This window comes from Primulina tabacum, chromosome 13, assembly GCF_025594145.1.
Source record: "Primulina tabacum isolate GXHZ01 chromosome 13, ASM2559414v2, whole genome shotgun sequence".
NCBI lineage: Eukaryota > Viridiplantae > Streptophyta > Magnoliopsida > Lamiales > Gesneriaceae > Primulina > Primulina tabacum.
Window position 1 is genome coordinate 34326423 of NC_134562.1, and position 25981 is coordinate 34352403.

A 25981-nucleotide genomic window follows, 5' to 3' on the forward strand; every position below is an offset into this window, starting at 1 on the left:
ATTGGAACTTGAACCTAACTCAACCCCAAAAATAGCTCAAGGGGGAGGATTGTTCAAGTCCATATATGCAACTCCCAGGTATTTTATTCAACCGATGTGGGACAACTAACAGATAGTAATAATGCTAGCATAAAAACTCCAAACGGTCTTACTAGTCAAATTTGTAAGACGGATGTTCTATTTGAATAACCCATGAAAAATATTATTTTTATGCCAAAATTATTACTTTTTGTTATAGATATGAACATAGTTGACCCGTCTCACGATAAAATCTACGGGATCGTCTAAGTCTTACAAGAACTTACTAGATAGAAAATTATATCACCCTCGTTAAATATTGAAAAAATAGAGTGAAATTAACATATATTTTACATAATACAACCTTATAGAATTTATGCATATTGAACATACATTGGACTTCTTTTATTTATTCTTGATATACTCCATTACATGTATTATATGTAGTGTATTTTTATTAATTTCATAACAGGCCTATAATATTATGTATTTACGTAAGCATACATAATGAATATTGAATATAGAGTACGAAATATTGGATCCAAACATATAGGCTATTGAAAAATTGAGATGAGATAAATATGAAGCCAATTCAAACCCTAAAGCTATTGATAGTGAGGTTTAATTTGGTGAATATATTATTATATATATTTTTATGATAAAACCCACTACCACTATTTTTCAGTGGACTGACGCAATAAACTGCAAATCATGTTAGTCAGATAAACTACATAGGAAAAATCATATACGACATACTCATCTAAAAAAATGTCCATAAGAAGAATCAAACCTTGGTGATTATTATTCTGTGTGGGGAAAGTTGATAACCATGCAACTGAAATCACCAAATTCAAAACTTCTAGGGATGTAATCACAAAGAATTTGATATGATAAAATTAACAAAAGGCAAAGCACTAAATGATGTGATTATGCATCCAAACTTTCCCCTTTTTTTAATTAATTTGGTAAATATATTTCCCTCTGGTGACAGGTGCATGAAGCAACAGTGCAGTGGTTGGCTTTATATCGAAGTGGATCATGGGTCCTTTATTCCACGCATTTTGTGCTGCAATTTCCTGGCCATGTCCAATACCTTTTTGTTTAAGTCACAAATTAAATTCTCCAACCTCTACGTAACAAAAGTGCTCAAACATGCTGTTGCGTAAAAGAAAATTGTTGCAATTGAAAATAATTTTTGTATGACGCACGAACGCGTTAAAAATCAAAAGGTTGCTTGGTGGTTGGATGAATTTTGTCCTTATATGCGTGTTTAGATTAGGGTGTTAATGGCGAAATTATACATTATTCAAGTATTTGATCCCATTTTAGCGAGTTAAAATTATACAGTCTTCTTTGTATTTAGTAGGAATTTGGCAGCTCGTTCCGTGAGCTTTCCAGCCAAGAAGATTTTGTATTTCGGAGCCAGAACATTTACAGGGGTATTATATGCATAATAATATATAATATACAAAGAATTTGCTACACCGCGAGTTGATACCTGCCCCCACTCAATTCAAGTGCAAAGAGAATCCCGTTTACGATTTTGTAAAATGAGAAATTTTATAGCCGAATCAAATGAATTCCTCCTTGGAAGCACTCGTATATTTGAAATAATGCTTGAAAGTTAGTAAAATAAAGTAACAGATAATATCTATCACACTAAACATCTACATGACATGTCTGATGCAAACTACCATAGGTGTCCCTCCATTTCATGATTGGATCATTTGATACCATGGAATCACATTATGCCAATAGTACCTTGAAAAAGTCGTATGAATGCGGACAACAGTAAGAATCATGCCCATGTAGCGACGAGTGGGTAGAAGAATAAGCATTGAGCATTGTGATTTTATCCACGCTTGATCCCCAACAATTTCACAGCCATTTCCCATGTCACAATTGCAGCAGCATTAGCAGGAAACGCCCTTAGTATTGTGGGACCAAGACCAGTGTAGCATCCTTTAAATCCAGACCTCTTGTAAATCTAGCAGAAGTAAGCATCTGCAAGTTAATATTTGCTCATTGTGCATTCTAAAAAACTGAACACTGACATAGCATACCACTTCTAGAATCCGAAATGGATTTCTGGTACAGTTTCTGTCTGTTGAAGTTTGGATAATGGTTTTTGCAACGTCTAATGGCAGCACAGCACACCAACACTGAAACAGAAAATTACGTAAAAATACTAGAGAATACCACAAGTCAGGACTCAGGAGCAGATAGATTTAATAAAGCTTTAGCATGGGCCCTACAATTAACCTACTTGTTCTCTACGGTAGTCTATACGTCGCTGCTGTTAAGACACGTGTTATTGACAACAATAGGAGTGTAAAAAGGTCGAAGCTCAAGGTGACTTTTTAAAATTTTTCATGCTAGTATCTAAGTTTGAAAATTTTTAAGATCAAGCTTGTTGGATGGTCAGAAGGTCAGAGTTCCAAAGCTCTCATAGGAAACAATGATAAGAACTCATTCTTTTAATTAGTGGAAGAAAGAGAGAGATATATTGCACACACTTGTTAGAAGCACAACCCATACTAAATAACATAATTATAATATAATCTAAGCGCAATGACGCACACATCCTTTATTTCAGTGAACAGTGGAGAAAATATACTAGAATCTAATGTCGGAAGAGTTACTTTTATGTAATTTACAAGCTATAAGACAATAACTACACAAATAATCATTATCTAATCTCTATAAGCACGGATGATTATTTTTGTATTACACTTCTTTCGGACTTATCATCCACATATTAAAGTCTTCAAAGCACACCAAAGATAGGACTTCAAAGTTAACATGTACCCCATATCAAAAGGCTGAGCCTTAGATTATATTGACATGAAGATGTTAAGACTCACATAGCTTTGAACCTAGTTGCAACTTGCACCCTATAGGATTTCAGCAACTATGATATATACAAAAAATTCTTACCGCAATGCCACCAAGGCCGCCACTCACTATCCCAACTCCAACATCAATAAAATGGGATAAATCAGAGGAAGTATGTCTCACGGACTGATGCATGTGATAGCGTACATATTCGTAAGTGCTAAAGAAGACTGCATTTCCAACAGACTCTCTCAAAAAGGTAGTACCTCCTCCTCGAAACATGCCTGTAAGCTGAAGATAAATAATCAGCTAAAAACTCTAACAATATTTGTTTTAAATGGAGATTATGTTACTAACTCCTTCTGTTTGTACGGTTTTGAGCACGCAATCAACAGGACCGCTGTATCGAATGGAGCTTAGCGACGAGTCTGTTCCTTGAACTTGCATTCTACACTGAAGAATATCACAATCACCCTACGAGTGTCAACAACCCAAATGAATAAGAAAGGTAAGATTTTTTATTCACTAACTTTTATCAGCTCTGATGGGCAAAGTATAGAGCTAATGATGGCTCCAGCAAAAGCCGCAGACGGAACTATAGCTTGAGGCTGTGGCTTTTCACTATTCGATCCTCCCTATGAAGCAGAAATAATATTCATGAGCAAATAATACTGTTCCTAGGCGAATAGCCATACCGCTGCAATTTTAGCTCAATTAGTCTTCCATCAACAAAAAAAGGTAAACTAAAATTTCGAAAATATTAATGTAAAAACAATCTACTGGAAAATAACACCGTTTACCTGCAGAAACTGTTTCATTTGGGAATACATTCCAAAGGCAAGGGAACTTTCAAAGGCCATCCCAAGAAAAGAAGATGTGGCACCTCGATAAAGCCCTTTCACCTGTCAAAGAAAGTATAAGCATTAGGTAATGTTACTTGCATGCGGTAACCACTTCAAAAATCTTCTAAAATATACCGAAGAGTTCATGGGCATATTTAACAGAAAAAATGAACAATAAACCCCGTAACATATTTAAAGCCATAATAACAATCACTGCATTTCGTTCTGAATTTCTGACCTCGGACATGTAATGGTTTTAGATAATATGAAAAAATTCAACCACTCAAGATGGTTGAAAGACGTAAGGCAGTCAGATAAAAAGACAAACATGTTAACAAATAAGAAAGAAATCAAGGAATACAGATTGAAGAGCTTGATTAAAACACAAATATAATCAGGACATGAAATATCAAACACATGGTCTCACAGGAGGTAAAGAGGCATACTCCTTCGGTCTGCAATATTCTTGTTGTACAGTGCAAACTGCTCTTATATTTCATTCCGTTCCCTTCTGTATTGTGTTTTTGAAGTTTAACCTGATAATACGGATCATCAGGGGAAAAAAAGCATAGGATACAAAATTTCATGACTACATTCCAATATTTTCTTAAGAACAACTTTATATGTACAGACCACAGATGAAACCCAGAACACATAAAAAGGTTTCTATTACATCACAATGAAAAGGTACATATTTTTTTCCAAATTTTTAATCCCCAAGGCATATTTTGCAAAAGAACACAATGAAACCCGATTTCATTCATAAAACAGACAGAAGCACCAAACTGATGTGCTACTCAATAACAAAAATCAATGGCGAATGCATTTTTGCAAATGTTAAAGTTACTCTTTATCGGTTATCAGCTAGTGAATTGCTGAAAAATAAGACTCCAATCAACATCGGATAACAATCGAGCTTGTGTTTTAATTTCATTAGATGCACATATATCAAGAATGAATCATTTCCGATGACCAAAATTCGTGGTGTGGCGCTTAAATGTGTCACACACACAGGCACAGAGAGAGAGAGAGAGAGAGAGAGAGAGAGAGAGAGAGAGAGAGAGAGAGCGACCTTGACAGTATCAAAGGGGTGACCAACAATGACCATAGAAACTCCCGCTAACATACCCGCCAGGTACTCCTTGTAGCCCGAAACCTCCCCCATTTCAGCTCTCTTCTCTCACTCAAAGGTTGTCTCCCTCACGGATCTCAAAATCGTAAGAACACGTGAGAAACCACAATTAGCGGTACCGTTGGATTCCTATTCGAATAGCGAACTGATGTCCAGCTAACAATGTGATTGATAATTCCGGCGGTCAAAAAAAGTGGAAGGAGATACCGTCAATGGGGCGACATGGCATCGGCGGCGAGTGGATACATGTGACGGAACTTGCTGGAATTCTTTATATCGGGGCGGCTCCTATAATCTACAATTCTGAGAAGTAACGAAAAAATTATAGCTCAGGCCGTTAAAACAAGTGGTGCAAGGTGGCGCTTTCGCCGGGAAAATGGAGGACCGCAGCCGGAGAGCAGAGGTACGGTGCAATTTCTTGAGATTTGATCGGATTTTGTGGAACTATATGCGGCGGTCAACGATTCATTAAGCGGTCAACTCCGACTCTCAGTTCAGTCGCATTGCATGATTTTCAGATTACATTTAAAGTTCCAAGCATTAAACACAAGGTTTCGGCCCATTAATCTCAGCGGCAAATAATGAAACTGGCCCAAATATCTAGCCCATCTCTCAAGATTAGGTGGATACTGAACCGGGTGGCCCCGTTTCATTAATCCATGCAGCCGTCAATTCCTGTAATCACATTTTTATCAATTCTTTTTATTGGTCTCTTGAGTGGAATAAAGGGTCTACTTTAAAGTCCACTTTGTTAGTCTGTTATAAATGTTACCCCACCCGTTTCTTAAATCTTCTCGAATTGAAAATTTCAAAATTTTGTTACAAGAAAACTACACTTACTAATTTATTATTGGTTATTAATTAATTTAATTTAATAAATGTCCATGAATTGTTGGTGTTTCAGTTGATAAATGAAAGATAGGATGGACTGGAAAAAAAATGCGAGCAGGATGTGCCAGGACTATTAGCATGTCTTGTTGGTGACTTCATCTTATCATATTACGACCAGAAAATATAAGCGCTGAGGAAGTTTATATAGGTGTCACCTGGTTTTTAGCATTTTCCGTAGTTAAAAAGTGGAGAGTTGTTGAATTTTAACTGTGTGTGTAAATTTTTAAATCAGCATTAGTTTGCGGTTGCTGCTGTTTGGGATATGATTTATTAAGTGTTCAATGATTTGCTATCACCTGCCGCGACAAGGATTTATACGGGTATTGAGAGTTTGTTATGTTAGCTTAGCATTCAGTATGTTATGAAGTAAGCTTTATATCTTAATTGGTTTATCCCTCTTAAGCATCTTATGATCACTGATATCAATTTTGATACGGCTGACTCTTTTCACCCGTCGTCTATCATGTCCGTTTTTTCTTTTTCCTTTTATTCTTTTTTATTTTATAACACAAACAGGGTTCCTCGTGGTCATTATTGAGTGAGAATCTACTTTGGGCTGGTCGATGAACCTGGCTTTGACAACGAACCTTCATTTGATGTTTCAATTGAAGGAACACTGGTTTATTCATTGCAGTCCGGTTGGCGCACTCAAGATAATGAGCGAGTATTTGTCGAAGCCCTCATTTTTCTTAAAGATGGCACTGCTTCTCTTTGCTTCCATAGCACTGACCATGGAGATACAGCTATACTTGCCATTGAAATTCTTCAGATAGGTAATAGAGCATACTATTTTGGCAAAGGTGATGGTCAAGGGACGATTTTCAGAACTGACAGAAGATTCAATTGTGGTGCCGCAAAACCAAAATTTGGTGCTGTTCTTAGCGCGGATAGTTGGCGCGGCGAAAACGGTTCTGGAATTCTCTCCCCACATTTGGCCATAATTCCGATCGTGTTATATCTCCGGATAATTAACAAAATCAAGGGGACCTCTCAATCACCAAACTTTTATCCAGGAGGCTCTTAATCGAACCGCTCTTATTAATAACGATAGTCAGGCTGATTTAGCATATACATTTGAGGTTGAACCAACTAGAAACTACTCAATTTGGCTACATTTTGCAGAAATTGCTCCTTCAATCACCAAAGCAAACCAAAGGGTATTTGATATTCTTCTTAATGGTGATGTTGCCTTTCAAGATGTTGACATTGTTGGTATGGCGGGTGATATTAACAGTGCTCTTGTACTCAATACAACAGTTGCTGTTCGGTCAATAGTTTATGTCTTAAAATGTCAATGAATGTATTTCGGTTTGTAGTTTTTGTTCTGTAAAATATCCTAATAACCATAATAAAATATGTGAGATCCAACTGATAAGTGGATTGAGCTTGGTATTTATGATACAGGGATCTCTCTTTCAACTTTTTCAATGGATCCATTCCTGAAAGCCTTGGACAGTTAACCTCATTACAGAGACCGTAAGAAATTTAACATCTCATGTGCATATTACATGAGAACAGAACATTGTCATAAACTAAATTGTACCTTCCTCATACAGAAACCTCAATAGCAACTCTTTAAAAGGAAAAGTTCCAGCTGCACTCAGAGGAAGGCTCTTGCATGGAGCTAGCTTCAAGTGCGTTTTCATCATTGTCCATCAATCATTTCATGCATTTGTAATTATTGCCATGGATTATGTCACGAGTACTCGGACACTCGCATATACATTTTGTTCAAGCTGCTTTTCTCTCTCTTTTTTTATTTTCCAGTTAATTTTGTACTCGCTTGACTTATCTCAGAATAACTAGTGTGGTATATGCAGTTTTACAGATAACACTGGTGTATGTGGGATCCCTGGTTTACCAGTATGTGGACGACTTTGAAAAACTGTACGAGTAGTTTTACTTTTCGATTTCTGGTAAATGAGCCGTAGTTTATGAAATGACATAAGCTCGGTTCCAAAGTATTACAATGGTAACAGTTGTGATTACCGTCCATCGGAATGAATCGAATTGACATTGTTCATGGGAACATGTTTGAATCCAGGACTGTTGATACAGATGAAATTTCACTTGAATCTAATCCAATTTTGAGCATCTTAAGGTTTGATTATCCATCTATTATGCAAGTTGAAGAACTGATCAATTGAAGCATTCTATTATAACAAAGCCGAATCTAACGTTAGTTCATATGAGAATCCATTTGCAAGAAATAGATGTTTTCCGAACTGATGATACTCAATATTAAATGTATTTGAAATTGATATGAAGTAAATTTTAAATCCATTTTAATTTTGTTTATCCAAACAAGTTACGAAATTCAAAATTCGTCATCTCATATCTATCAATCAAAACACAACTTTACAATGCCAAATGAAATGTGAACTTTGTTGGTTCGGTATCCAGAAATTAAGGAACGCGTACAATTTACAAGAGGACTTATCCAATTAAGAAAATATATGAAATTAAATCATTCTAAAAGCAAAGAATATCGAAAGAAGAATCAATCCCGGTGCAGATGGTCAGTTTGACCTACCACCGACCGGCCTTCATAAATTCTCTTTCACGACCCCCCTTTTCTTGCATATTATACATGCGGCTGTTGTGATCGATCAATCAAGAAACCGATTATTCCCGCAATTTATCAAGCAATAACGAAAAGAATGAGAAGAAGAATTTATAGTGGTTCGGACCATAAATCAGTCCTACGTCCACTTGATCAAGGATCGATCCACTAACCACGACTGAGATCAAGGAGTTTTACAGTGATTCACTCAAGTTTTCCTTATCACTTTTATTGAGATTACAAGAAAAAAATTGGTCGCACAACTCTCTCAGCTTCAGTTATTATTCCAACTGAACAACCAGCAACCACCGCGAATGATTTCAGTTATGAAGACGATCTCTTTCCTTCAACGTAATGGGCTACTTTATATTCCAGGCCCCATTACCATCTGATCCAACAACAAGTGATAAGTCTCCCAACAGAAAAAGCCGGCCCACCGGACCTTACTGATGATAAAGTCTAAACCACAAATCTCCACCTTGGTTTAGCCTGGTGATCCTTGATCAGTTCCTTTGTTTCTTCAGATCTTTGATATACTTCCAACATTGATCAATCTCAGACAATGTTGGAACTTGGCACTCGTGACTGGTTTTGTCAATATGTCAGCTGGATTCTCATCTGTAGAGATTTTCTTCATCTCAATTTTACCTTCTTCAACTAAGTTTCTGATGAAATGTTATCTCACGTCAATATGCTTTGAGCGTTCATGATGCATAGGATTTCTGGTCAAGTGCAAGGCCCTTTGGCTGTCACTAAACAGAGTTACCTCCACCTTATCACTGATCAACTCTCCAATCAATCCTTTCAACCATAAGGCTTATTTTGCGGCTTCAGTAATAGCGATATACTCAGCCTCTGTAGTCGACAAAGCAACAATGGATTGAAGTGTTGCTTTCCAGCTTATCAAATTTCCATACAACATGAACGTATAACCAGAAATGGATCTTCTTCTGTCAAGATCCCCTGCATAGTCAGCATCCACGTATCCCACCAACAAATTTCAGTTGTGATTTGTTCTTCACCATACACCAAGCCTTGATCTACTGATCCTTTAAGATATCTCAGCACCCACTTCACAGCCTCCCAATGCGTCTTTCCAGGTTTTGACATAAATCTGCTAACTACACTTGAAGCATGAGCAAGATCAGGTCTTGTGCAGACCATGGCGTACATGAGACTTCCTGTAGCATTGGAATATGGAATTCTCATCATGTATTCGTGCTCATCTAGTGTTTTTGGACATTGGTCACCCGACAATCTGAAATGAGTTGCCAAAAGAGTTGTGACTTCCTTTGACCTATCCATTCGAAACCTTTCAAGCACTTTCTGTATGTATTCACTTTGTGATAAGTACATCTTCTTGTTGTGTCTATCCCTCTGAATTTGAATGCCTAAAATTTTTTTCGCAGGCCCTACGTCCTTCATTTCAAACTCATTCGACAGTTGCTCTTTTAGTTTCTGAATTTCATTCATATCTTTACAAGCCATCAGCATGTCATCGACATAAAGTAGTAAGAACACTTTGCATCCCCTCGATGTCTTCTTAAAATAAACGCAACTGTCATATTTGCTTCTGGTGAAAGAATTCTCAATCATGAAGTTGTCAAACCGCTTATACCATTGTCGAGGGGATTGCTTTAATCCATAGAGAGATCTCTTGAGTAAGCATACCCTCTCTTCCATTCCTGGTGTCTCATGACCTTGAGGTTGTTTCATGTAGATAGTTTCCTCAAGGTTTCCATGTAGGAATGCTGTCCTCACATCCATTTGTTCCAACTCCAAATCTTGTGAGGTTACCAGGGAAAGTAGGATCCTTATCGATGTGTGTTTTACAACCGGAGAGAAGATTTCATTAAAATCAATTCCTTCCCTTTGGGTGAACCCCCTTGCCACCAGCCTTGCCTTGAATCTTGGCTTTTCCACACCATGAATTCCTTCCTTCTTCTTAAAGATCCACCTACAGCTGACTAACTTTTGTCCCTTTGGCAATTCCACCAATTTCCACGTTTGGTTTTTGTGCAGGGAGATTAACTCTTCCTCCATGGCAGATTTTCCAATTTTCCCTATCTGGACACCTTATTGCTTCTTCATAGGTTCTTGGTTCATCTCCACAGATATCCTCAGCTACATTCAGGGCATATGCTATCAAATCAGCATAGCCAAACCTTGCTGGAGGTCTTATCTCTCTCCTTTCTCGATCCCTCGACCGTACATAATCATCAAGGTTGTTTTCACCTTTGTTAACCTCAATTTTCTATTCAGTTTGGTCAGCTTGATTTGTCTGCTCAGAGCCTGAAGAAGATTCCATAGACTCCACCTTAGGACAAATGTCAGTTCTTTCATTCCTTGGCAATGTAGTGAGCTCATTTGTGGAATGATCTTGTAGAGACTCCATCCGGCATCCATACTCTATAACATTTTACCCCATCAGGGTAGCCTAAGAAAATCACTTTCTTTGCCCTTGGTTTTAGCTTTCCTTCACTCACATGTATATATGAAGTGAAGCCAAAAATTTTCAAGTGATCATAGGTGGCTGGTTTTCCAGACCAGACTTCCATGGGTGTTTTCATATCTAAGGCTAGTAGAGGGACACCGATTGATTAGATAGGCTGCAGTATTAACAGCTTCTCCCCAGAAATTCATTGGTAACTTGGCACTAGATAGCATGCATCTCATTCTCTCCAGTAGGGTTCTATTCATGCGTTCAGCCAATCCATTCTGTTGAGGGGTATACCTCACCATAAGTTGTCTAGCAATTCCATGCTTCTTACATAATTCAGTGAATTCCATTTCCACAAACTCTAATCCATTATCAATCCTCAGTCTCTTAATTTTCTTGCCTGTCTGATTTTCCACCAGTGCCTTCCATTCAATGAACTTCTGTATTGCCTCATTCTTCTGCTTCATAGTATAAAGCCATATTTGGCACCTCCATGTGTAAATTTTTTGGAAGGCCCCCAAACATCAGAGTGTATGTAATCTAAGGTAGCTTTTGTCCTATATACAGCCTTAGAAAACTTAACTCTTGTTTGCTTCCCAAAGACACAATGTTCACAGAAATCCAAGTTACCGAGTTTGTCTTTTCCCAACACTCCTTGCTTGTCTAATTCATGGAGCCCTCGTTCACTCACATGACCCAACCTTAGGTGTCAAAGCTTTATCTTATTGCTTGTATCCCTAGCTGTGAGGGCCATGTTATCTGTACATGTCTTCCCTACAAGCATATACAAGCCATTTGTTATACTTCCCCTCATGATAACCGGAGCGCCTTTGGTTACTGTGAGAACTCTATCTTTTGCCTTGAAGCAGTAGCCAAGTTTGTCCAAAGTTCCAAGAGAAATCAGGTTTCTTTTAAGGCCAGGAATGTATCTAACTTCAGAGAGAGTTTTAATGGATCCGTCAGTAACTTTTAGTTTATGGATCCTACTCCTTCTATCTTGCAAGACACATTATTTCCCATGAGAACCTGACCACCATCTATTCTGGTGAAATCATAAAACCATTCTTTGTATGGGCTTCTATGAAAAGAGCACCCGGAGTCCAGAATCCATTCACTTTCAGTTCTGTCAGTCGTAACTAGGAGTACATCTGCACTTTCATATCCATCTTGAACTGCAGCCACATCTCCAGTATCAGTTTATTTGTCCTTGTATCTCCTGTTCAATTCAGGGCAGTCTCTTTTAAAATGTCCCTCTTTGTGACACAAGTAACACTTCTTTTTGAACTTATTCCTTGATCTTGATCGAGTGGTGCTTCTTCATTTAAATTCTCTTCTTTCAGTGCGGCCTCTCACAAACAACCCTTCGGTTTGTCCCTCATTCAAGACATCAGTCCTTTTGTTCATTTCTTTTGACATCAGGGCTGAGTGTATTCCTCCACAGTAAGAGATTCTCTACCATAGATCATGGTGTCTCTTAGATTTTCATAATGATCCGGTAGAGACCGCAACAACAACAGAGCTTGATCTTCATCTTCTATCTTTATATCGATATTCTCCAGGTCCAGAATGATCTTGTTAAAATCATCTACATGATCTTCTATTAATCTTGAGGAATGCATCTTGAAGGTATATAGCTTCTGTTTCAAGAAGAGCCTGTTCGCCAGTGACTTTGTCATACACAACAATTCCAGTTTGACCCATATTGCAGCAGCAGTTCGCTCCTTTGAGACTTCACGCAAGACCCGGTCACTGAGACTAAGAATTAGAGCACTGTGTGCTTTGGCCAACATGTCTTTCTTCTCAGAGTCTTTAAACGTATGAGGTAATTTTTCTTCTCCAAGAAGTGCGTCTTCAATTCCTTGTTGAACTAGCAGAGCTCTCATCTTCAACCGCCATAGCCCAAAATCAATTTTACCTGTGAATTTTTCGATATCAAACCTTGCGGAACCCATTTTTAATCTTCTTGACAAACCTGGCTCTGATACCAGTTTGTTGTAATCGATCAAGCAAGAAACCGATTATTCCCGCAATTTATCAAGCAATAACGAAAAGAATGAGAAGAAGAATTTATAGTGGTTCGGACCATAAATCAGTCCTACGTCCACTTGATCAAGGATCAATCCACTAACCACGACTGAGATCAAGGAGTTTTACAGTGATTCACTCAAGTTTTCCTTATCACTTTAATTGAGATTACAAGAAACGAAAAAAATTGGTCGCACAACTCTCTCAGCTTCAGTTATTATTCCAACTGAACAACCAGCAACCACCGCGAATGATTTCAGTTATGAAGACGATCTCTTTCCTTCAACGTAATGGGCTACTTTATATTCCAGGCCTCATTACCATTTGATCCAATAACAAGTGATAAGTCTCCCAACAGAATAAGCCGGCCCACCGGACCTCACTGATGATAAAGTCTAAACCACAAATCTCCACAGCTGCCATTTAAGAAACCTTGCTGTACCAATCAATGTCTATTGTCTCAAGTCATAATAAATTCTCTTTTGATTAGTTAAATTCCATATACATTTAAAAATAAAATATGGGAATTTTAATGGGACGCCAAATTCAGTCAAAACGAGAGTGTTGGCACGCATAAAGACCTAGTGTCGAGGCAAAGAGTAATTCCGCAGTTATGTGTATATTTAAGGGAGCTGTTTGTGCCGACGTTTACGAGAGGCTATCTGGGGCCTCTCCACCTTTACACGCTACTGCGACGCATAACGCTAATAGCTTTTTGTGTCCTCTTTAACCTTAGCAACTCATAATGTTTCCCTAGTCGTTTTCTCTCTAAAATTTGCCACTCTTATTCATGGCTTCGACGCGCGAAGCCCACTACAGGGGAGTTAGAAAGCGTCCATGGGGACGTTACGCGGCGGAGATACGTGATCCCTGGAAGAAAACCCGTGTCTGGTTGGGCACTTTCGATACTCCTGAGGAGGCGGCTCTGGCATACGACGACGCCGCTAGGTCTCTTCGCGGTGCCAAAGCAAAGACTAACTTTCCCGCGACCAGCTCGTCGGGACTCTCGTTAGACCTCAGTCTTAACTCGGACAACCGATGGGTATCCCCGTCCGACAGAGGTATGATTAACGACGTCATCCGCCCTAGTGTGCTCCGAGATGTGCCCTCTCAGGGGAATGGAGGACGCACGGCGGCTGGAACCGTGACTCCTCCGGAGAAGGGAGACGGTTCTCCACAATATCTTGGGGTTGTGACACGCGGGTTGTCGATAGATTTGAACGAACCTCCATCTCTGTTGAAGTAGCCATTTTTTCGCTGCCGTTGCCTGCTTTCTTCCGTCGATCGGAGTGTTTTTAGCATTTGTGTGTTAATGCTTTGAGCTTCTGACAAACAGCTTTTCTTGGCTAGAGTATCAGTTATTAGGATCGAATCAAACCATTCGGAGTTGTGTTCTGTTATCCCGGATGACGCCATTGTTATCTTTCTTGTCCATTGATGATCTTTTTCTGCAAATAGTGTTTGGGTTCATTCATCTCAAGTGTTTAACTGGATTTAAATTTTGTTTTTTAAGGAAAAAAAATTATTACACACACTACTAACTTTAGCAGAATCTATTTACATCTCGGTGCTCGTCTTCTGTGTGTTAAAACATTATAATTTTGTTTCAAAAAACATATGTTTTGTAAAACTTAAAATTATAATTTAATTTCTTATATTTGTCCGATAGGTTAATTTGGTCAAAATGTGATACATTTAAAAAAAAAAAAGTACGGAACTCCTTTATATTTTTTAAAAATTTAGAATCTAAAAGATAATTTTTATAAAAATAAATTAAAATTAATTAAAAATTCTCATCTAAAAAATTCACCGTCTTTTTCTTATTTTTCCCCGAATCAAAACATTTTTTGTTCAAACTTTGCTTTTAATCCGTGTTTTTTCTAGCTTTTTATAGTACGGACAGATGAGAATTTATCTTTGCATCTTGACATAATTAAATGCTAGTCTATCTTTAAATTTTAAAACAGTAGCAATTTTTATACATTTACTTTTTGCAAAGTTGGTTGAATTGAAGCAATTTAAAGATTATTATTATTTCACTGATGAAGGAAACTGGATATGGAGATCAAAATGTGGGGAATATTGCGATATTCTGCAATATCGAGGTACTTTTCAACAGTACAAAGTTCCGTCTCTGCTTTTCCAGCACACGATATTTTGTAAGAAACCAGTATATTCATTGCTTTGGATTTCCATTTGGATGCATCGGGTGAGATTTCACGTGGGGGTTTGAATTAATTGACCCCCTACAAATTGCGTCTCTTTATTTTTATTTTTTGTTGCATAAAATCCTCCAGTTTTTTTATTATCATTTGGAAAATATAATTTTTTTCTTTGAAAATATAGAGGTTATGTGCACCTGGAAGGATAATAAATTATGGAATCCAATGAATTATTTTGTCCCTAATTTGAATCTGCTTACTTAATTCGAATTTTTAGTACCCTTAACAAAAATTTATGTTCTGTGAAATTGTTTTATAATTGGGATCGAGCATAATATCATAAACATTAAATATCGTTGGCTTTTTATGCATAACTCCTAAAGTATTTATTCACATTTTTCATAGTACACTAATCTTTAATTTGGTGTTTTGGTTTTGTAAGTTAGATTATTTTTTGTTTCTTTTTTTTTTTTTTTTCTACTGAGGGAAGACGTAACACTAAAACATATTGATGTATTATCATAGAATAATGATTAGATGTCGAAAAATACTGATATATTCAACGAGACGTAAGCACTCCATTTATAAAAAATAAAAAAAACCAAAACACAATATAAATTATATAACCAAAATCCTCATGGTACCAAAACACAAATAAACAAATTTAGATGATTATTTTTGTTATTATCACTTACTACACTTAAAGTGCAAAATAAACATTTTTATTTTAACTTTGCACTAATTTATATTTTTATTGTATCGTTCAGATTCAGTTTAGTTATCCTATATATAAGAATCAAATCTGATTTTTTAAAGAAATTTAAAAACTCTAATTAAGATGTCGCTAACTGTGTCTTATCTTATTAAACTAAATGTAATTTGCTTGAACCTGGACGGATATTACACATTTGCGAAGGAAAAATTCATAATCCTATTTCTAAAAGTTGTAAACACATTTTTAATAAGATTTGGATCATCTGCTGTGTCTGAAAACACAGTATTATGTGTTGTGCACTTTTTACACAAGATGGACTTTGAAAAATTGTCAGACGTAAAAAGAGCACAGTACGGGTTCAGCTAGGGCATAGGATCCAAATCCGTATTAAGAACTCGAGTATATAATGAACAAACACATATCGTGATGTGGTAAGGTACAGTTCCTCCTGGAAACAATATGGATGGTATTTATTTAAAAAAGAGAAAGACGAAGACTTTTTAAGATAGACAAGCAGCAAATGTTGAAAGAAAATGGAACAAGAATAGGTCCTACGTGGTTGTTCGAGATATGGAGAATCAAAATGGGCCACTATTTTTTGCAATAGAATAACGTCGGCAACAACGGAGACCTCAGTGCTGCCAGCTGCCTTTTATCTTAAAATTATTTATAATCAGAAAAAAAAATTCCAAAAATAATATTATTTTATTCTGCATTTTATAAATTATGCAACGTATTCCGAACATTTATTATGTTCAGAGATGGTTAATTATTTATTATTATTTTTTGGGATTTAAATAATTAAGAACATAAATCAAAGAAAATAATTATCCGGTAAATGATTTAAATACAGTTTTTTTTTTTAGGGGGGAAAAAAGAACCAATTCATTTATTTAGTAAAACATTAGTTCGAGGTGAATCGCGGGTAATTTTCAACGGAGGGAGATTAGGTTGTCACCTCAGGAGGCACAAAAAATATCCACTTGAAAGTTGGGTGGCTCATAAAGCAGCCGCCCTGCCATTTGCCGTTACATAGTTTTCATTATCTTTTAATTTTTTTTTCTTTTTTTAAATAGTTCAAAAATTATTTTGATAAATGAACTTTTTATTATTTATAATATTGAACGATATATATAAAATGTTTAAATAAATAAGTTTGACAAATGTATAAAGAAATTATATGTTTTTTATATATTATTTATATTTCCCACTTTAATAACAGTGAGTATTATTATATCCTAATTCGCCAAAACAAAGACTTCAAGTTGCTATAAAGAAACAATTAATTACAGGAAAATATTGTATTATATCGTTCAAAATAATCATTCAATTTAATTTATTTTATTAAGGAAATTCTATTTATTTATTTATTTATTTTAGAAAAGTAAATTATATTTTTTTAATAAATACATCACGTTAATTAAAAAATTCTATGATCATTACAATAACAATTTCTTGCACATACGGACGCGGCAGGGTACATTAATATATAAAGCCCTCGGAATTCGTATGTACTATTATAGCTTGGAATATGTCCGTACTGACGTGGCCCCACACGTGCAATAATCAAAACCACCGAATTTGCCCCCCGGTTCCCTGCCAGGCACCCATAATTGAAGAGAAAAGGTCAGATCTTCCATTTATTCCACCGTAATTTCAGGGTAAATATCTAATAATTTAATTTCATGGTAATAAAAAGATTATAATTTTTGCATGTAGAAAAATATTATGACGTATATTTTAAAATGGATATAAGCCAGTCTATTTTTTTAATCATATAATTTATTAAAATTTGGTTTTATTGAGTAGTAGCTTGGATTTTTTTGGTTTCAATAATTTTTTTTGTACGAAATTACTATATCTATCGAATATGATTTAAGCAAAAACTTGTGCGAGACAGTCTCACGGATCGTATTTTGTAAGACAGATCTCTTATTTGGGTCATCCATGAAATAATATTACTTTTTATGCTAAAAATATTACTTTTTATTGTGAATATCGGTGGGATTGACTCGTGTCACAGATAAAAATTCGTGAGACCGTCTCACGAAAAACTTATTCATGATTTAATTGAAATCGATTCTATCACAAGATAATAAATCTCAAATTAAATTAATGTGATAAAAAAACACATTGAAAAATAAAATAATGAGACATTCATTTTCTTTATTTTTTAATGTATATAATATAAACTTTATTTTTGTCATATATAATAGACTTGGGTGTTAAATAAACTATGTTAGATGAATTTAATAATTTTGAAAAAAAAATTTACTGTATAAAAATTAAAATTTTAAATATTATATAACTAAAACAAGAAACAGTGGGACTCAATCCACTATATCATGATTTTTCCCATAAAATGTATCTACAGCAGCATTTACGTCATCAGAAAAGTGGATGGCCACTAGGGAATTATCCAACTTTAAGAAAAAATTTAACATCTAAAATATATATATCAAACTAAAACCCACCGACAAAGTCAGAGGTTTACCGGAGGAGGAAGGTTCAGATCAAGATTGATGCCTTCTCCACGTGGTGATTTTGGCGGCGTTTGGTCAAAGACCGCTGATGATGAATCCGACTCACTCTGGTTCCCGCCGCCTGGTCGCATTTGGTTCATAAGATCAGCAATTTTTTCGCGCGATTCTGGGCGAAGGTGGAGCATCGTGGTCTTCTCCTCTGTGTTATATGATAAAAATCCTGCGGAACTGACGGCCGGAAGGAATTTGTGATGGTTCTGGAAAGGATTTCTGAGAGGAGGCTGTCCAAGAATGAGTTCCAAAGAGAAGGAATCGGATGCCACAGCCGTTCGGGCGTAAGACACAAGGCTAGAAGACTCGACGGTGCTGCTCTGGCTTTGGCTCCTATTTTTCGGAAAATGGTCGGTTTTCTTTACATCCACCGTATCTGCCTGAGGAAAATTAGTTTTAGCCTTATGACCTCGGAACTCGCGGGCGGCTTTATCATACGCCCTTGCTGCCTCCTCCGCCGTGTCGAATGTACCAAGCCACACACGTGACTTCTTCCCCGGATCCCTAATCTCCGCCGCGTATCTTCCCCACGGCCTCTTCCTGACCCCACGAAAATGCAATTCACCACCGCATAGCCGCCCCTCCGCCGCCATCACATGCAGGAATAGTGATGTATAATCAGTAGTTTTAGTGCGGGTAGTTTTTAGGAAAGGGGGTATCGAATATATAGAAGGTGGGGTTGGGATTACGTGGGGGAGTGTGAACGAGTTGTCTATGTTGGAGGCGGCGTGACTGCCATAAAAATTACATGTTGGCTGGGTCTATATATTTTTTTCTTCTATTCAATATATTCTCCTTACTTTTTAGAATAGATAATCACGTTTAAACAACAAAAAACTTCAAGTTTTATTTATGAATAATTTCTTTGTTAAGATTTGCACTATTGATTGCACCTAATTGTAGGCAATTAGGCATCATTACGAAAATTAAACAAATTAAAGAAATGCAATACATCAAATGCACAACATAATTGTGTCACATGTATTTGTCTTAGTGACACTAACCTTCCAATAAAGAGAAGATGTCTCGAGACCCAAAATTATACTCTCTTTTGCGTGATATTAAAAAAAATGCACAACATAATAGTCAAAATCATATTTGTCTGTCATTATATCGAAATTATTAGTAAAATCATTTGCAACCCATATAATTTTTCTTTATCGTACATTGTTGTCCATTTGGAAGCAATAATACTCTTAGATTTCATTTGTATCGATGAATTATGATAATTCATTGACTTGCTTTGATTGACAAATGTAAAAAAATTTTAAATTTGGATGAAAATAGTATAATTTTCTTTAGTTTGTGGAATTAATCAACAGAAACATCTCAAATGCAAAATAAGACACGCTTTTTTTAATTAAAAAAAATAGCGTATGCCCCGGTGTTACAAGGATTTGATTTAAAAACCTGCGAAATATAAATTTAGAGTTATGCTATATATATATATATATATATATATATATATATAATAAAGATTACATACACAGTTACACATTGTTTTAATATTACAAAATTATTTTAAATGTACTTTAATTTCAAAATTACATTTGAGATTGTTTTGTAATATAAAAAACAATGTGTAATCATACGTGTTACTCTCGTTGTACATATAACGTTTCTCATAATTTTTTAGCTATTAAGAGGTATCGTATCTAATAAAATTATAAACAAACAAGTAAAAGTTCAAAGTTACCGTCAAATTCTCTTTTTCTAATTGTGTTTAAGTCATTTTTTACCTATATTCGGTTAAAGTGTTTATAACTATGTCAAAAACTATAATTGTTAATCAAGATACGATTTTATTTTTTATAATTATGGTAGCGAGGAGTGCACATACTTGAGTGTTAATGAATTAGTCTGTTAGGCTCATGAGTCCAGAGAGGTACATGTTTATCCGCTGGTTCTGTTTCATATCCTTATCTGTTTTACCATTTTCATACCATCAACTTTGTCCTCAACAGAGACAATATTATTCGTTGAGATCTAGCATCATTTTTTTAAGACACATCTAGCCAACCAAATCAAGCTGCGCAACGTCAAGAGCTTGACGACGAGAACTTCTCAAGATGTCATCCATCTTAGTACTACTATCACTCATGCAAGCTTATCCCAACATTTTTCCTCCAAGAAGTATAAAAATATGTTTATTTTGAGATTTTAACTCGTGACCTCACTATGATAACAATTCTCGGGATCAAGTGCTAACCATTAAATCAAAATCTATAGCCGTTAGCCAAGACGTAACTTTATTTATTTATACTCGTGGCAGTACATAATACACATATTTGGGTGTTAATGGGTCGAGTTGGGTTGTTTGGCACATGAGTCTGGAGATGTGTGCGTCTATTTGTTATGTCGTCTCACATCCCTTAGACATCATTTTACTCTTTTCATACCTTAAACCATATCCCTAGAATAGACAATATTATCCGTTAAAATATATCTTTATTTTTTTATGGTCCACTTATCCAACCAATTAAGCGGCATAATATCACCAACTTGACATAGGAAAACTTATCAAGAGGTGAGTCATTTCACTACTAATCTAACACATATACTCTTAATCCAAAAATATAGATAAAAAACAAAATATTGATAATATATTGATGTAGACATGTCTAACCTAAAATATTTGCTATTTTCCATGGCAAAATAAAATAAAAGATTAAAAAACTAATCAAATGATTTTGCTATTCAATTCCAGATTTTGGTGGAGCTCCAACTTCCAATGTTAATCAAACACGTCAAGTGTTTCTAGTGTATGACCAACTAGCATCAATTCAAGGCCTAGGATAATAGTTAATCTGATAACTCACGTATTTTTTATATAAGTTTGTTAATTTTGTTTATATAGTTTATATAAATTTTTAAATATTATTTTTTATTTTAATACAATTTATTTATGAGTAGATAAAAAAAATCATGGATTTACTTTAACTATTATTAAGAGAGAGCAGGATCGGAAATCATATTTTGTCAGTATAGATAGATGTGTGAATAATATATATGAGTTCAAACTATAGAAATATGATAGAAAATTCAACACAATATACAATACCAAAGGCTATATTCACCGTGATCTTCTTATTAAACTATTTTGACTATTTCCGTATACTTCATAGTATTTTGGAAGAGTAGGTCTTTTGTGAGACGAGTCAACTCTACCGATATTCACAATAAAAAAATAATACTCTTAGCATAAAAAGTAATAATTTTTCATGGATGACCCAAATAAGATATATGTCTCACAAAATACGATCTGTGAGATCGTCACTCATACAAGTTTTTGTCATTTTGAAATATCTGAATATTCGATAATTTCTTGGAGCAGGAGGTGGTTTGTCACCCCTCCTCTTCGTAATTTTTTTTTCAAGGAACTGTCCTCTTAATTTCTTTCTTTTTATATTCACGTGTTAAATGGGCAAAATATCATAAATATATTTTAATTTATTATATGATGACGTACAAAAAATGTATTCATTTTATATTTTGATACTAGATTTGCTTTAATCCTTTGTCCTTTTGAAAACCAAGACTCTGTTTTGTTTTATTTTTTCCAAATACAATATTTCATTTTTAATTTAGCATTAAAATTAAAATACATTAAAACCTCTGTAAATCAATAATTTTGAGACCATAAAATTTTATTAATTAATCGATAAAGTAATAATTTATTATTCTAGGGAGTATTTTTTTGATTCAACAAACATAGATTAATTACATAAAAAGTCTTGTGTTTCATCAATGTCAATTAATTAAATAATATTCATTATATCAATTAATCAAATAAATTTACCATATAAAGAACAACAATATAATTAAATTTCATGAAAAACAAACAACGATATAATCATATTTTACCAAATTTTACTAGTTATATTTATGATTTTAGAGAAATATTAATTTACGATATTGAAAAGATTATAGATTTATACGTACGGGTATTCCAAAATATTATTATCTAATTAGTCTATTGAAATTATTAATTTATCATACAGTCTCAAGTCGGAGCCGAGAAAAAATATTATATTTTATTTATTATTATGTTATCAAGTTTTAATTTACAGAAGTTTTGCGGTATAGAATACATATTTTCTCAATTTCACTTTTAATATTTAAATGTACTATTATTATTTTTAGCATTTCTCATAGATATTCTATTATTATATTTATTGCAACACAGATGATAAATTTCGAAATCTTGAAATTATACTTCACATATTGTTTGTATATAAATCACATACATGAATTGACCGCTACGATACATTATGCGTTTTCAAAGAACTGGACCAAATACGACATATTATTCGGAGCCACGTGATTTCAGTTCAAACCTTAGTTTCCATTATTACATCCATGATAAACGTGCGTTTAACTATTTTCAAATTTTTGTTGATGTTTTCTAGAATATTGAAGGTAAAAACATTAAGACTCGAGATTATACATGTTTGGTCTCCCTTCTTCACGCATGTGTCTCTCTCGTAACATTTATTCTTGAGACCTATTGAAAAAGTGCGAATATCATGTGTATATTGATAAATGTTCACGTTTGGATACAGACAATGTCTTACGTGATTAGAAGAATAAATAAATGTACGTAATTTGTATCCAACTCTGTTATTATGAGAGACCTCTTTGTTCAAGTGAACTCTTATTACAATCGAGGTCCCAAGTCTGTTTCTACGGCCATATACAAATAGGCCAAGTGTGAATAAGTTCATAGCCTCAAAGAACCGTATCCACTTCCAAAAACCTTTGCCTTCAGACCTCCTTCTGATACCTCACCGAATCCAATGTGTCGTCCGCCTTTGGACCAATGGTGGCCGGCGGAGTACTCCAATCCCCACTCAACTCTTTAGTCTGATCGGGTGATTCCTATGATTAGTACGAATATTTCCAGTTGGACTCTATTTTAATACTCTTTGATGTGATTTGGGTAGATAGGGTGGGTTGGGTCGGGCAATCCACCGGATCTGTTATTTATATGAAGAAAGATAAATCAAGAATATCTCCCCAGAATAAAGCTGAAATGATGTCCTGGAAACAGGAAAACAAACAAGTGAATGGGCGTCGGAGGGGTGTCCGACGTGGCCACTCCGATGGTTAAGTTAGCTGGTGGAGAATGAAGAAAACCAGTGTAGCTTTACAGAGAAATAAATGCCACTGGTGTGCATATGTGAATGAATTTATTGCAAAGAAAACATGTTATTTATAGGAAGGAAGAAAATAATGGCCTTATTTTAAGTGCCTGCTTACCATTTATATCCATCTAATATCAAGTTTCTGTCACGCAGATCTGTCATTTCCATCACGTCAAATCAGAACGATTCTGTCAGGTAAGATTAACGAGATAAGATATCACATGCTTTCGCACTCGAGTGCGGTACAATTACCGAGGCATCACGGGTAGAGAGTCATCACCCGGGAATTCGCCCGAGAGCTCGGGCATCTGATTGCACGGGTAAATGATGTTCCGAGCGTTTATCTGCCCGGCTACTTATGAGCTCCTTCTGCAAACTTACCATGATCCGGGTTATCCATTTACTGTCTCGGGTCATCCATGACCCGGGCTTTTCCGGTGACCCGGACTCTTCCGAGGGTACCACCACTCTTCAAATCTAATTCATGACGAACTCAACTTCTCGTTAGATGAATGGAGTGGCTCAATGATCAATGTAGCAGTGGGAAGGAGGTACCTAGAGATGAGATGCTGTTGTCCAATGAGCATCCAAACGGCATGATATTGTGGAGTTGATTGCTGGCTAGGTACTACCAAATCTCTGACTGTGGGATTGAATTAGAGACAGTTTTTGGAGCATTCAATAATAACCTTTGTATTACAATCTGGGGATCGGATAGGAAATATATGTACATGGACAAAGTCGAAATCGTTGGATTGCAATTAGATATATCAGATCGAAGCGGTGAGCGATAAGAATGTGGATTTTCATGAAGAAATCCAAACTAAATGGCCAGATTAAAGCAAAATGATCGAATTCATCTGATTAAGAGCATCATATCACAAGATCTCGGTTGTTTATGAAAGAATGCAAGTCAGATCATTAATCCACGCTAATACATAATACTGATGAAGATATGCTAAATTAAACACCTCACATATGAAACACAAAAACTCTTATGAGTTTATCTGTCAGGTCAGTTTTGTAAGATCGATCTTCGACTCTACTCGATTCATGAAAAAAAAAATTATATCAAAAAGATTACTTTTGACGGTAGGTCTGGAATAAACCAACATGAATACGTGAAATCGTCTAACATATATATCTAAGTAAGATTGTCTCACACAAAACCTAATCTTCACGAAATGACATTAACTCTTTAAAAAAAACTATAAATAAGATTGTCCTTTCAATCACATAGATTTGTATTTACATACAAATTTGTCTTTAATTATATTCGTTCTCATGTCTGCGAAAAGAAACCACTATATTATTTAATCACAATGAATATGACCATATTATTTTAAAGAAAAAAATTATTACCTAACGTTGTACCTATTGTCATAATTTTCGAACGGCATCCAATATTATTTTTAGAAACTTTTATTAATTGATCGAGTATGGTGGCAACACCGATGCTGTTTTGTGTACTCTTGCTTCATAATTGTGAAATGATAGTGATTACTCAAAGTCGTATTATTTCGAAATCTTGGACTGAAATATTTTTAAAAGTTGTACTTGATGAAATTATTTGAAGTTTCATATATTTGATTGTTTTTTTAAAAAAAAATTTTTTTGAGTAGATTTGAAATATGAGTAAGTCTCTTATGATACGGTCTCACGAATCTTTATCTATGAGACATGTCAACCCTATCGATATTCACAATAAAAAAGTAACACTCTTAGCATAAAAAATAATAATTTTTCATGGATGACCCAAATAAGAGATTCGTCTCACAAAATACGATCCGTGAGAGCGTCTCACACAAGTTTTTGCCTCTATATAAATGCAATTTTAATTATAATAAATCTGAAATACACTAAAAAACCAATCATTCCAAATCCATCATTCACAAATCAAACCATCTACTCCAAATTAAATTCTTTCATCCAAGCAAAATTTTTGTTTTTAAAAATAATTAAGTCCAAGCATCGATTGAAGAACAAAATATTTAGTTGAACTTTAAATTTTATTATCATGTGAATTTTGTAAAACAAATCTGATACTCACGGGAAATTTAGGGTCCGATCCACGCAAGCGTCACTAATCCAGACACGGGCTTCAAAATTACCCTGGGCCTGAAATCACAAATAAGACCGTTAGGAGGGGGCCAGGAGAGTATCCTGGCGTAGCCCCTCCGACGCTCAAGTCAGAGACTGAGGATATATGGGGGGAGCAGCTAAGGGCGCTGCTGAAAACAATATAGTGAATTCCATAATCATACGCTCCAACCTGGTATTTATAGAAGAATACCTGGGCTTGTCATGGGCCATTCACCTGTGGGCCTTAATGATGGGCCGGGAATTTGGGCCGGATCTTGATGGGTTCATCCCTGGGTATCACCAGTCTCCCCCTCCCGAGTTGAACTGAATCGTAGGTTCAAAGTTCGATTGATTGCGTTGTTCTCGGTTTACAACACGTGAGTTGTGCATTTTCTTCCAGGCCTCCGTCAGTCTCCAAAAAGTTGGAAACAAATCAAATATCAATCCTAGCACCGCTTCATCATCACCTCGCCGCCTGCACGCTAGCCCCAACAGCGTGCGTCCGCCCTTGCGCGCGCTCGCCCGGCGCCCTCGCCTCGCGCGGCCGCACAGCTCCCGCGCGCCACGCCCTCACCGAGCTCGTCCGGCGCCCTGCCGA

The 25981-nt window shown here is 35.7% G+C and overlaps 3 protein-coding genes and 1 pseudogene across 4 annotated transcripts; 2 read left to right on the top strand and 2 right to left on the bottom strand.

Moving 5' to 3' along the window:
• Positions 1-1550: 1550 nt before the first annotated feature.
• LOC142522893 (mitochondrial arginine transporter BAC1) lies at positions 1551-5345 on the bottom strand. The gene is made up of 8 exons (XM_075626472.1): positions 4768-5345; positions 4142-4231; positions 3654-3755; positions 3384-3488; positions 3211-3306; positions 2956-3144; positions 2082-2180; positions 1551-2005 (listed from the first exon to the last, which is right to left on the bottom strand). The coding sequence occupies exons 1-8, from the start codon at positions 4858-4860 to the stop codon at positions 1871-1873; spliced, it is 909 nt and encodes a 302-aa protein (XP_075482587.1). The 5' UTR covers positions 4861-5345; the 3' UTR covers positions 1551-1870.
• An 836-nt stretch (positions 5346-6181) lies between these two features.
• LOC142522049 (receptor-like protein 4) lies at positions 6182-7016 on the top strand (annotated as a pseudogene).
• A 6520-nt stretch (positions 7017-13536) lies between these two features.
• LOC142522050 (ethylene-responsive transcription factor 12-like) lies at positions 13537-13992 on the top strand. Its single transcript, XM_075625219.1, has one exon. It carries the CDS (start codon positions 13537-13539, stop codon positions 13990-13992), a length of 456 nt encoding a protein of 151 aa, XP_075481334.1.
• Positions 13993-17006: 3014 nt separating this feature from the next.
• Positions 17007-18856, bottom strand: LOC142523269 (ethylene-responsive transcription factor 11-like). 2 transcript variants are annotated; one of them, XM_075627004.1, is made up of 2 exons: positions 18118-18856; positions 17007-17292 (listed from the first exon to the last, which is right to left on the bottom strand). In XM_075627004.1, exons 1-2 carry the CDS (start codon positions 18748-18750, stop codon positions 17251-17253), a joined length of 675 nt encoding a protein of 224 aa, XP_075483119.1. In that variant the 5' UTR covers positions 18751-18856; the 3' UTR covers positions 17007-17250. The 2 variants fall into 2 exon arrangements, with proteins under 2 accessions (XP_075483119.1, XP_075483120.1); XM_075627005.1 differs by having other exon boundaries at positions 17007-17219; positions 18118-18855.
• Between the last annotated feature and the right edge of the window lie 7125 nt (positions 18857-25981).

Coding starts and splice junctions, on each gene's coding strand:
- LOC142522893 (XM_075626472.1), bottom strand. CDS start 4,860: ATGGGGGAGGTTTCGGGCTACAAGGAGTACCTGGCGGGTATGTTAGCG. Junction 3,756..4,141: donor GAATATTGCAGACCGAAGGA/GTATGCCTCTTT, acceptor TTTCTTTGACAG/GTGAAAGGGCTTTATCGAGG. Junction 3,489..3,653: donor AAATGAAACAGTTTCTGCAG/GTAAACGGTGTT, acceptor TCTGCTTCATAG/GGAGGATCGAATAGTGAAAA.
- LOC142522050 (XM_075625219.1), top strand. CDS start 13,537: ATGGCTTCGACGCGCGAAGCCCACTACAGGGGAGTTAGAAAGCGTCCA.
- LOC142523269 (XM_075627004.1), bottom strand. CDS start 18,750: ATGGCGGCGGAGGGGCGGCTATGCGGTGGTGAATTGCATTTTCGTGGG. Junction 17,293..18,117: donor ATCTGAACCTTCCTCCTCCG/GTAAACCTCTGA, acceptor TTAAATTATTAG/ATATTTACCCTGAAATTACG.